Genomic DNA, 12500 nt, shown 5'->3' on the forward strand with positions numbered 1-12500 from the left:
GGGCACTGTGTTTGTCAAAGTCAGGTCTGGGGACCACGGGGAGTGGGGGGGGGGGAACTGCAAAATACAGACAAAGACAAAATGACTTATTTAGTTTTTGTGGCATTACTTGACATTGGAACTAACTCCCACTGTACCTTCGACAGGCGGCCTCTGTGTACATTTTTAAAGCACAGCTCAAGACCCACTTCTACACTCTTGCTTTTAATTGATCTTTTTTGTTTTTTGGTTATTCATGACTGTATTGCATTACTGCTCTTGTTTTTTTAATGTTTATGCCTTGCTTTTCTTTTCTTTCTTTCTCCATTGCTCTGTAAAGCACTTTGAGCTGCATTTCATGTCATGAAAGGTGCTATACAAATAAAGTTGTATTATTATTATTATTATTATTATTACTGAGCCAATCATTTGATGAGTGGCCAGCTGGGTGATGGGTCAGTATAGGATACTCTTTCAGAGCGTCCTACCAGAGACTCTGCCGGTCAGCAAGTTATTGGTGACGAAAACTAACTAACTAAAACTAACTCTAGTACTAACTGTACTATAGAGTATACTGTATGTGCAAATAGATGGCCTTTATGTACGGGTCCATTTGGTTACACGTTTTGCACGCTCTCAGAGTTGCATCAACGCCGAGGCTTTTTACAGTGTAGATGTAATGCAAATCAAAGCGGGGGTCCTTGAAATGACAAAAAACAGATCAAGAAACACCACTGTACAGGAGGCACTACCCCCCCGATGGACCGTGATTCAATCCGACCAGCAAAGGCGCGGTGTGAGGGTGGGGTGGGGGGGGGGTATGGCACGCGGTCGGGGGGTCCACTCCAGGGCCGGCGGCGGCGTGCCAGACGACTCCGCGACCGTACAAGATGGCGTGTGCCAGCGGGTCGATCCCAGTGGTCGAGGCATGTGGGGAGGGGGGGGGCGGGGGTGTGTTTAACCCTACAATCCACGGGGACATGGGATTGGCTACCGAACGGCCCCGCCGTCTTGCCATCCGCGGGGCAACAACGGGGGCAAGTCTGCCCCCTGTAGCCGTGGTAACAGCGCCGGCAACACGTGACTTTAGGAGCGTCTGTGTGTGTGTGTGTGTGTGAGAGTGGGCGGGTTGTGTGTGTGTGCGTGTCGTCGGGGGGATTCTCTCGACTGAATAAAGGGTTAAACACGCATGAGTAAAGTAGGCCACAACAATAAAAGGAGGTGGGGGCGGTGCACTTTCACTGTACGCTCGGATTAGGGCGTGATCGCACGTGTGTGTGTGTGTGTGTGTGTGAGGGGGTCGGACGGAGGGGATGGCAGGATGTTTTTTTGGGTCTCCCCCCCCCCCCCCTACCCGACTCCCCCCGAGGTAGCGGGACGGGGTCACATTGAACCCCCGAATCATGGGGGTCAGCACTTCACAAGTTCACATCACTGGAGATAATTAGCCTGACGCACTGTACCCCCACCTTACACACACACACATACAGTACAGTACAGTACAGTACAGTACAGTACAGTACAGTACAGTACAGTACAGTACAGTACAGTACAGTACAGTACAGTACAGTACAGTACAGTACAGTACAGTACAGTACAGTACAGTACAGACAGTACAGTACAGTACGTATACCAAGACATTGGATGGACGAGAGGCCTTCCATCAGTGTTGCCGATCTGCAGCGCAGTGCTGTTAGATGTCTTGGGAAAATAAATCTGGTGTTAACCCATTTGGGCCTGACCTCGAAATAAATAAATAAAATCTTCTAAATCCTCCAAAATATGTTGTTCCAGGAACCCCCCAGAAGCAAAGATTTGAGTTAAAAAATATATTCCAAATTTGCGACACATTTTTCAAAAATAGCAGACCTACAAGCTCATAGCGCGCCACTCGGTGGTTACACGACACAGTAAATGAGATAATCCTGTGGTAACTAATAACAAGTATAGGCAAGCCAGTGTGCCAGAAATGTTTGTGTTGCCTTGGCAACAGCCCCCGCTCCCCTTCCAGTAACACTACACACCATGTGGTCACTGAGCCAGTGAAATGAATAAACAAGCAAATCATAATCTGATGTCGCTAATTACCGATGGCGTGTATATGACATCGCTGTGGGGCATCTCCATAGTTTGTGTTGTGTCTTTCTTTTCCCGTAATGTATACCGCAAGTCAGGGGTTCTCAACGTTTTTGGCCGGGGACCCCCGGAGATGCTTTGGCAGTGTCTCGGGACCCCCACCCCCTCCAGACCCCCAATATAAATGGACTGGTACAATGACCTTAATGATGGAGACAATACACCATAAATAAATACTGAAACCAGATAATCATTAGGGAAGGTGTATAATGTGTACTATAATGTAAACTCTTCATTTCCATTTTCCAGCCATTCAGTTGCAAAAAATATATTTTAATAATTTGGGGACCCCCCAACATAATTCTCGACCCACGGGTTGAGAACCCCCTGCCGTAAGTCAGTGGTTCCTAACTTGTTTTCATGTCAAGGACCCCCAAATTGACACTAATTAGCCCCCGCAGACCCCCCTTTGAAGAGATACAGGCTTACAAGCACGGGAACAGCGCATGTCGGACCGTCGCATTTTCGCATCGCATGTCCCGCGCTTCGGACCTTTGGTGTGTTGGAAAAGCGTGCGCACCCCCCAGGGACCCCCAAAAGAGAAGATTTTTACGGCTCTAGCAGCGATTCTAAACCCGGTTTGTTTCAAGGAGTTTGACATGCATTATAGTCTACGGGCCCCATTGAATGGCATTTCTATCTCTGAGACCCCAAATTATATTGTAAAATCAATGTTAATTTAACTCTGAGAGTGTACAAATGGAACCAAATGGACCCGTTAAGGTCCCTGCACACAGAGCTCGTTTTTTGGAAAACCGAATGAAAAACTGGCTTTTTTCGAAAAGGTTTTCCGAAAAACGCGTCCAGTGTGCAACCATTTGTACACTCTCAGAGTTACAGACCCATAAGGGTCCATTTGGTTACAAACTATTTAGCTGGGGACCCCCTGGAACTCCCTCAAGGATCCCTGGGGGTCCCCGGACCCCACTTTGGGAACCACTGCCCAGTTATTTTGCATTCACGCGGTGAAGACACAAGATGCATCTGACAGTTGTAGCTGCTGCAAAAGCTACAAAGCTACAAAAAAAGATGAGCTACTGTAGTTTCAACTTCAGCTACAAAGATACAAATATGCTGTGCAGCTTTGCATCTTTGTATATTTTGCATCTGCCAGTGTGAACGCAGCCTTATACTTTGTCACATGACTGGGACTGGAGAATAAGCAAATATAGCTCACATCACGGCACACTGTGAGCTTGGAGATATGCTATTTCCTCCACTTTCAAAAGTCTTGAAAATTGTTTAGGTTTAGTGTGTGTTTCATAAATGTAAAGCATTTAGAAACCCATTAAAACCGGGAAAGCACCCGTGTCCTTTGGCTATTAAAATAGCAGATTTACAAGCTTACGGCGTGTCAACTTTGTGCCCATGCTGCAAGCTTGTACATCTTTTTTGTATTTTTTGCATTAAAAAAATATTTACGGCTATGTTCGTCAAAGAGGCTTGGTGTAGAGGGGGTGACAAAGGTAAAGTTTAATACTTACTAGGGTTTAAGACAGTGGTTTAATGTCTGAAAATAGACACCAATCTAATATATCCCATAATCTTTTCTATATAATAGATTATACATATTATAATCAAAAAGATAATGTACAAACAAACAAACAAAAAATATAAATGAAAGTAATCTACGCAACCCTCCAACAATGGGTGACAGTGCTGTCAAAAAAGGTCCATGACATTTAAATGTTTACAACAATGTAGTTGTCATGTAGTTGGGGCCCCTGCTTCATCTCTCTCTCGGAGACAACACAATCATGCTCTGTCTTGAAACAGATTTGTAGTCATTGCATGGTCAATGGTAAAAATGCATGTTGGAGTGTGTGTACTGTGTGTTTAAGAACAGGGGGAAGCGTGCACCTCCCCGCTGTGTGTTGACCTAAGATGTCTATCACATTCGGGACGCACCCCTTAAAAACACACACACACACACGTGCGCAAGTGTGCACGCGCACAAGCACACACACACACACACACACGTGCACGTGCTTGTATTACTATACTTGTGAGCACATAAAAAATATGGATGTACATTTTACAAGTACATTTTAGGACATACATTTTAGGAATATATTTCTGGACATACATTTTACGGATATATACAGTATATCAATTTCACAAATGCCTTTTTCTAAGTCTTAACGTTAGGCGTTACGGTTTAAAAAGGCATTTTTGGCGGACATACAAGCTCGCCAAGCTTGTAGATCAGCTATTTTCGGGGTGTGACAACGGCAAGATAACTAAGCGCTGACCCAATAAACCGGGCATAACTCGAACACTATAACCTCCAACTTCTAAATGCCTAATCTCAACCTTAACCTCTAAAATGACTAATACTAACCTTAAACCCTTGAATTGAATTCTATGTCTAACTTCCCAAATATATTTGTTTTCTTAGTAAAACTATGTTTTTCTCTTGTGAGGACCAGGAAATTAGTCTGTCTATTTCTCAAATTATACTCTACATGAGGGGACATTTGGCCCTCACAAGTATAGTAACACACACACACACCCACACCCCCACACACACCCACGCACACACACACCCACCCACACACACACACACACAGACACGCTGCGTCCATTCCCACGTGACGCACACATGTGGCGCCCGCATTCCACTCCACACGCACACACGTAAACAAGCAAACAAATAAAGGCGACAGCTCCAGACCTCCTGGGCGCCGCATGGGGCTCTGTGTGTGTGTGTGTGTGTGTGTGTGTCTGTTGTTTTGTGTTTCGGTGGGAAAGGCCTTTGGCCCGGGCCTGCCACGCTAACGCAAACAGCTCATGATTAGAAGGAAATGCCATAATTAACACATGCGCTCCGAGAACCATTTGCAATTACCGCCTAGGCATTAAGCAGGCGCTCTGGCGCGCTCATCCCGAGCGACTTACCGAGAGCGAGGTCTACGTACAGTAAATGGCATTGACTCTCGTCGACACATGATGAAGTATACTAGAATGTCAGGTAAACATCATACCCAATTACCCATAGCATCTGTCTTTAAACAACCTGCTATTCGAAATGGCATTCATGGGATTTGTGAACAACCAACCACCAACACACATCTGGATAGGCTCACGAGCATCTAGCAAAACAAACAGCAAGAAGTTCCAAGGGGCGAGTCCCTTTATCTTTCCCTTCATCACTCTACCTCTCCACGGTCCATCTGTCTCTCTCTCTCACGCACGCACGCACACACGCACGCATGTCCTATACATCCCTGGATACATAGCAGGATCTAATCAAAACCATGGCAACAGGCTACATAATCCACGCCAAAAAAAAATGTTTGGATGTAAAACACAGAGACTTTTTAGGCACATATACAGTATGAGGCGTCTGCTTACATCCATCTCTGATGAGAAACACTTTCTCTTTTTGCTACAGGACCATGTCACCCATTTACAACCTATCTTATAGTCCTTAGTCCAGTGGACAGTTCAGAAACCTGGCCTGACACAATATGTGTAGCAAAAACATATCGTTATTCAAAAACAATAATAGTGGCAGATCTACAACATCGAAATGTGGCACGAAGCGACACACATTGAGCTTGTAGATCTGCTATTTTTATGTCTTTTCTATTTGAACCCTGATAAGTAACAGTTTTGGATATTATGAGGTTTGCACCCGACAGAGACGACATACTAAAGGATGTGTTCGAGAGTGTACACTGTAAATAACTTTTTGCCACCATAATGTGGACGCTAACCGCGTGCGTGCATGTGTGCGCGTATGTGTGTGCGTGTCCACCTGCAGCGTGCGTGGAATCGTGCACGCGCACGGGGGGCTCTCAGACGACCTCCGGGGACATTCCATTCCGCCAGCCTCCATCAATCTCCCCCTCCTCCTCCCATAAGACCTTTGACCTTTAAAAGCCCCTCCCACTCCATCTCACCAAAACCGCTGGAGAGTGCCCTCCTACATCATCATCATCATCGTCATGTTTTTATGTCGAATTACAACAATGTAGACATTTAGCAGACGCTCTCATGCAGAGCGCATTACAAGCAGCACGGTAAACACAGAGAATGCATGCAGAGAGGCAGTGCAGTGCCTCCAAGAACTGGCAGTGGTGGAAAGATAGGCCAGTCAATCTAAGATTTGACCCAAAACAAATTGCAATAGTAATCGTTCAAGGTTTTTTTCTTCATAAATGTGATGAGGTCATCACATTTGGGTGGACTATGGCCGTATTTAGTCCAAGGAGTGTTTTTCCATGCCAAACTAATGCTTGAAATGGGTTCAGAATCACGAATAACCCCTAGTTTGACATTTTTTTGCATTATAGGTTTTCAATGGTAGCCCAACATTCAAACCCTGAATTTACCATGATCCAACATTTCAAATACATGTTGTGGGGAGGTAAAAGTACAATATTTGGTTTAAAGTACAAATACCTCAAAATTGTACAGTACTTAATTAAATGTATTTAGTTGCTTTCCACCACTGGGAACTAGGATCTAGTTCCCAGTGGAATCTACATTGTACAGAAAAACATTGTACTTTTAGCGTGGCACCCTTTATTTGATCATTCTAGTTAAGATACAACTATACTGATGAGGGTGGGTGGTGGTAAACAAGTCCCTCCACCTTCAAATGAATACGAATGCAAATTATTAGGCATTATTCTGAAATGTGCGATTCTGCTTGACGAGTGATTTGTGTGCTTTAAGTATATGTTTTGATCACAATACTTTTGTACTTCAATCAACATTTGAATGCAACAGTGTAGCTAGAGTAGAGTGATGACGATGATGATGATGATCATTTTTGGGTTCCTTGACATGAAATATTGAGCACCACTGATACAAAAACATGAGGTATTTCAGAAAACTGTCAGGATTTAGAAGACATTTTTTAAATTTCGATGTCAGGCCTAAATGGGTTAAACGAGCATTCCACAGATTCCACTGTGGCAATGAAAAGTCACAAAAAAAAACTATCTTCCTCCCCACCCGCCCACCCGCCCACCGGTTGCAGTAAAACTCGTGTTTAAGCGCACGTCCCTCTCCGTTGATGTTAATCGCTCCGAGCGTGTCGTCTGTGCTTATGCTCGCCCCAATGCAAGGCGGGGTGAGAGATCACAAAGTCACAGGTCGTTAGCCAAAGGGGGCCCGGAAAAATAGGAAGATTTGCGTACGCAACTACGCAACTACGCAACTACGCACACGCACACACACACACACACACACACACACACACACACACACACACACACACACACACACACACACACACACACACACACACACACACACACACACACACACACGGAAGTTGAACTGTTTCAAGTTCAGTGACACTAAGTAGAGAATGGATGTCTCAGACAGAGGGCGACCCTGTCGGGTGAACTGCGGTTCAGAAGTCAATATTTGACGGTTCAAGCGGCTAATGCAACGAGGTCGACTATATTTTGTCGCTGTCGGGGTGGAAAACTTGCATGTCCGAAACTGTTCTTTTCGAAGGATATGGGGGGGGGGGGGGGGGGGGGGATGACTAGCGTTTCAAATGGATCCAATGTAGTTGTTATTTAGTCTAGCTGTTCTAAAACATTCATGTCAAGGTTTATGATCATAGATATACATACTTGGGTACTATACTACACCGTCCCTTTGGATTTTGGCGTATGTATTTACATGCGTATTTAAATGTGTATTTGCTTACTGCAACTCGCTCTGGATAAAGAGCTGAAGAATGCCTAAATTATAAATTGTTTAATACTTGTCATTGGTTCGACAGTTGCACACATACACACTTCACAAACGTTCACTTAGAAAAGCAAAAACACTAACAGCAGACCTGGAAGCTCACAACGTGACATTAATTTAGAGGGGAACAGAGATACAAGGTTTGTGCCCGACAGCAACGAGTCAACGACGCATACCGTTTTTAAATAGGGCACTACAGCAGATAATAACCGGCTGCATACCGGCCACGGGTCAGCAAAGATTAATATCGTACTTCTATTATGAGTGAGCTGAGCATTAGAGGTGAGCATTTTGAGCATGCAGCTAAAAGCTACACTATGTCTCCCTCTCCACAACCATGAGTCTCCTCTTCAAAACGTACAGTACAATAGCAACTCAAAACCATTTAGTCCTTTTATCACCTGCAGGCTGCGTAGTCTATCACAGTGCAATAATAAAACAGTACAGTAATACAATCGAAAAAACAGGCCAAACAAACAAAATAACAACAAAAACAATGAACAACAATAAACACTAAAACTTCACACTGTATTAAAAGCCAGACTAAAAAGGTGTGTTTTCAGGTTTGATTTAAAAATCTCCAGGGTGGGGCTAGCCTTGATGTGGAGTGGAAGATTATTCCAAAGTGTAGGTCCAGCTACAGAGAAAGCCCGATCACGTTTTGTTTTCAGATTTGAAGGGGGGACTGCAATGAGTTTGAGAGTGGAGGATCTGAGTACACACACACACACACACATTAACCCTTAACAGCAGGGGAAACCACACCAACCCACTCTGACTCCTGATCCAACTGCCCATGTCCGACACCCACGCAGCAACACCAAGACCCAAATTTATTCTGTCCATTCACAGACACATTCCCTATTTCACTTTATTAAGGGGGGTTGTGCGTGTTGTAGAGTAGTGGTTCTCAAAGTGGGGTCTGTGGACCCCCAGTGGTCCTTGCACCTCAAGGACCACTCAAGTTCCAGGGGGTCCCCAGCTAAATGACCACTTTAACCACATGTTATACTTGGGCTACTTGAAAATAGCAGATCTACAAGCGCACAACCCGTCGCGATGCAACGGGTTGTGAGCTTGTAGATAGTTGATTTTTTGAAAAATCTTGAAAGATTGTGACAAATTTAGATTTTTTTTTTAAACAAATCTTCTCTTATGGCGGCAGCTGGCACAACATCATTTCAGACGGGGGTCTGTGGCAAGACATAACCCCAGATCCCACTTGGGTCAGCTCTCGGTAGGGTCTCGGGTTGACCTGTGGCTACTGGAGCTTTGGAAGAAATCCCGACGCCAGCTCGCTCCCACACACACACTCACCCGTCTTGAAGATCTCGTAGCGCAGGGAGAAGCCCGCCCCCTGGTGGGCGTAGTCCGAGACGAAGCGAATCTGCAGGGAGGGTCCGGAGGAGATGATGGGCGCCGGGGCGATGTTGCTGCAGTGGCGGCCCAGGACGCCCGCCGTTTCAGAGTTGCCGTCGCGGATCTCGATGAAGTCGTACCTGACAATAAATAAGCATTGTTAATTTGTTAGTATGTTTTATTGCAAACGCTATGTGTAGTTTAACCCATTTTGGGGGGCGGGAACCCCTTTTGGTGTTTTAAACATTGTTATAATTCAGCTATTGATCTACAAGCTCATAGCGTGCCACCGAGTGGCGCGCTACGAGCTTGTAGATCTGCTATTTTTTTTCCCCGGGGGTTTAATGGGTAAACTCTCTCTGTGCATAATATGTTTCGTATCACTTCATCAAAATCACATTTTGAGGACGCCCTACAAATACTAAGCTTATTGTACAACTTGCTGAAAATGGAATGTAAAGTTATGTCTGCGTGAGTGAACATATAAAACTACTATACGCAATGTTAGTTGGAACTTTCCCTAGACCCGTTTGACAATGAACTGAACAGGGAGAAGGACTTCTCCACTCCTTTCTATTTCTTTTAGCAGACGTCATACCATTAGGGAATCATCATTTCAAGCACGGTGGATATTTAAAGCCTTGTTAGTTGCATGCGGGTGTCTCTGAAAATAGCAGATTTGCAAGCTCACACCGCGGTGCAAACAAAGTATACACAAAAAACTAAAGTATAGCACAACAAGGCAAGGCATAACTCTCAGGTGCTACCAATTGGTAACTTAATTGGTTCGAGTAAACTAAGAAAAAGAGAGACGGAGAGGAGAGAGAAGCGGAGACGGACGTATAGGGACGAGAGGGGAGGTAGAAAGAGAATGTTACGAGGGCTAGGCTAATAAAAAGCAAGACAGGTTCGCTGCTATTTATCGGGCCCGGGGGTTCGCGCGCGGGGGACTGGCTAGCGTACAAGGCGTCCAGGCACAGTCACAAATAAATATATCTCCCCCACATAACTTGGCTCCCTTTCAAAAGCACCGGCTGAAAGTGCTTGCACCTTATAAAGCCTCCCCAAAAAAAAACCATTTGACACGTCCAGTATAAACATCGAACTCTCAGGGATTCGGCGCCCCAGTTTGCACGGGGGACAAGAATCTAATATCCGTTGGTGAGATCCAATCTCCAAAGCCACCAGGCTTTGATCTATGAGGAGACAGAAAGAGTGAGAGACGAGCCATGAGAGACAAACAACAAAGAACGAGCATCTTGCAGGGAGAGAAGACATGCACAAATAGACAGCTGGGCGGACTTATTAATAAGCTGGCTCGAAAATAGACCGCGAGGCTCATGAAAAAGTAAGGAGCACCGGGACCGCCTGGATTCAAATAATAAAAACATAAACTATCAGGGGGGGGGGGGGGGGGGAGAGAGAGAGAGGAGAGGAAATGGAAGATTGACAAATGGCTCTGGGTAGCTTTGAGATACCCTGGGTGATACTATAGCAGTATTCAAAAGTACAAATTGCAAAAGTACATTTTGCAAAATTGTCAGGTCGAGATGGTTAAGGTACTTTATAGAGTAGGTACGCACGCCGACAGTACCACTCTATCATTCCTTACACATTGTCACGCACACGGCGCACGCACACACACGCACACGGCGCACGCACACACACACACACACACACACACACGCACACACGCACACACACACACACACACACACAGCCAGAGGACACAGGCAACAGACTGACCGCATGGCGTGTGGATATCAGACCCGGTTCACATTTGATTGGATTAGCAAGTTCACATGAGGTCAAAACTATGAGATCAACCATCGTGCTCTTCCGTCTTCTGTGTGTGTGTGTGTGTGTGTGTGTGTGTGTGTGCGCGCTCGCGTGTTTCCCATGAAACATTCATGTTTTGTCTTTTATGTATTATAAATTGCAGCTATTTCTAATTGATTGTCAATATGGTGTTTGTGCACTTTGAGGTGACTGAGGCACTCACTTCTTTCTTTCTTTCTTTCTTTCTCTCTTTCTTTCCCCCTCTCTGAGCTCTTTTTTTCTCTCTCCGCTTTGGGAAGGCATCCTCCCTAAGCGGCGGGCGAGCGGGCGAGCGCACACACACACACACACACACACACACACACACACACACACACACACACACACACACATGTATGCACGCAAACCATCTCAATTAGCTCATGTGACAAATCCGTCAAAAACAACAGGGTTGTTGTTCCCTTACATTTCACGAGGAGATGACAGGCACTTAAAAAAAAGTGTCACAAGCACGCAACGCACATACACACACACCCACACACACCCCCCCCCACACACACACACACACACACACACACACACACACACACACACACACACACACACACGTTAATGGGACTTGACTGCCGGCATGATTTCACTCAAATAAAATGCACTAGAATGAACTGAAATGACCCGAGAAAACACTCAGATTTTAACCACAGTGAATTGTATGTGTTACAAGTATACTGGCGTCAAAGTATACTTAAAGTACCAAAGTAAAAGTACTACTACAGTGTTTCAAAATCTGCCAAACGTTTTCATTACTAATGAATAGCATTACTTTAATAATATTGTCGAACAGCCGAGCCAAAGTATACAAATAGGTAGTTTCATGTATGTTTTGTATCCATAAAGAAATGAATAAATCTGAAAAGTAACTAGTAACTAAAGCTGTCAAATAGTTGTAGTGGAGTAAAAGTGCAATATATTATCTGAGATGTGGTGAAGTAGAAAAAAATTGAAAAAAATAGAAATAAAATGCAAATAAAACTACCTCAACATTGTGTACTTGAGTAAATGTACATATTATTTTCCACCACTGAATAAAGTAGACAGCCGCTCATCCCTAAAGACGTCCTTGTTTGGCTCGCTTGCAGTAACACATGGATTCTGCAGATTAGCTTTAAGCTACCTTTGGCTACGAGCCTCCAGCCTCAACAGCCCCGATGGAGAGATAGCGAGAAGCCGATTAGTTCAAAACTATAGGAGACACGAGATAATTTGAGTGTACAAGTATGTATGGACTCCGCCGTAATCCGAGGACTCACCTCTTCAGACTCGACTACTCCCCCTAAGCAATTCACTCTGTGACACATTATTTTTTCAAATTTAGCTTTGGTTGAATGAAGTTCCAATGCTTTTTGTTTCTTAGCTTTAGCCTAGATGCTAAGCTAATGCATCGTGTACCTGGAATCCTAGAGTTTCAAATGTACACATTTGTACATTAAACTGCGTTTACTTATGCTTACCCAGTGATCTGAGACTTA

The 12500-nt window shown here is 44.6% G+C and overlaps 1 protein-coding gene across 3 annotated transcripts in view; it reads right to left on the minus strand.

Annotated features, from left to right (window-relative positions):
* Positions 1-12500, minus strand: part of LOC310854197 (neuropilin-2-like) — a 96264-nt gene that overhangs the window by 57881 nt on the left and 25883 nt on the right. For all 3 annotated transcript variants that reach the window (XM_083758735.1, XM_083758734.1, XM_083758736.1), the window contains exon 3: positions 9151-9332. In XM_083758735.1, the coding sequence (XP_083614861.1) occupies positions 9151-9332 (182 nt within the window). The remainder of the gene's footprint in view (positions 1-9150; positions 9333-12500) is intronic.

The sequence above is a fragment of the Protomyctophum parallelum genome, assembly GCF_964188405.1.
Source record: "Protomyctophum parallelum genome assembly, chromosome: 23".
Taxonomy (NCBI): Eukaryota; Metazoa; Chordata; class Actinopteri; order Myctophiformes; family Myctophidae; genus Protomyctophum; species Protomyctophum parallelum.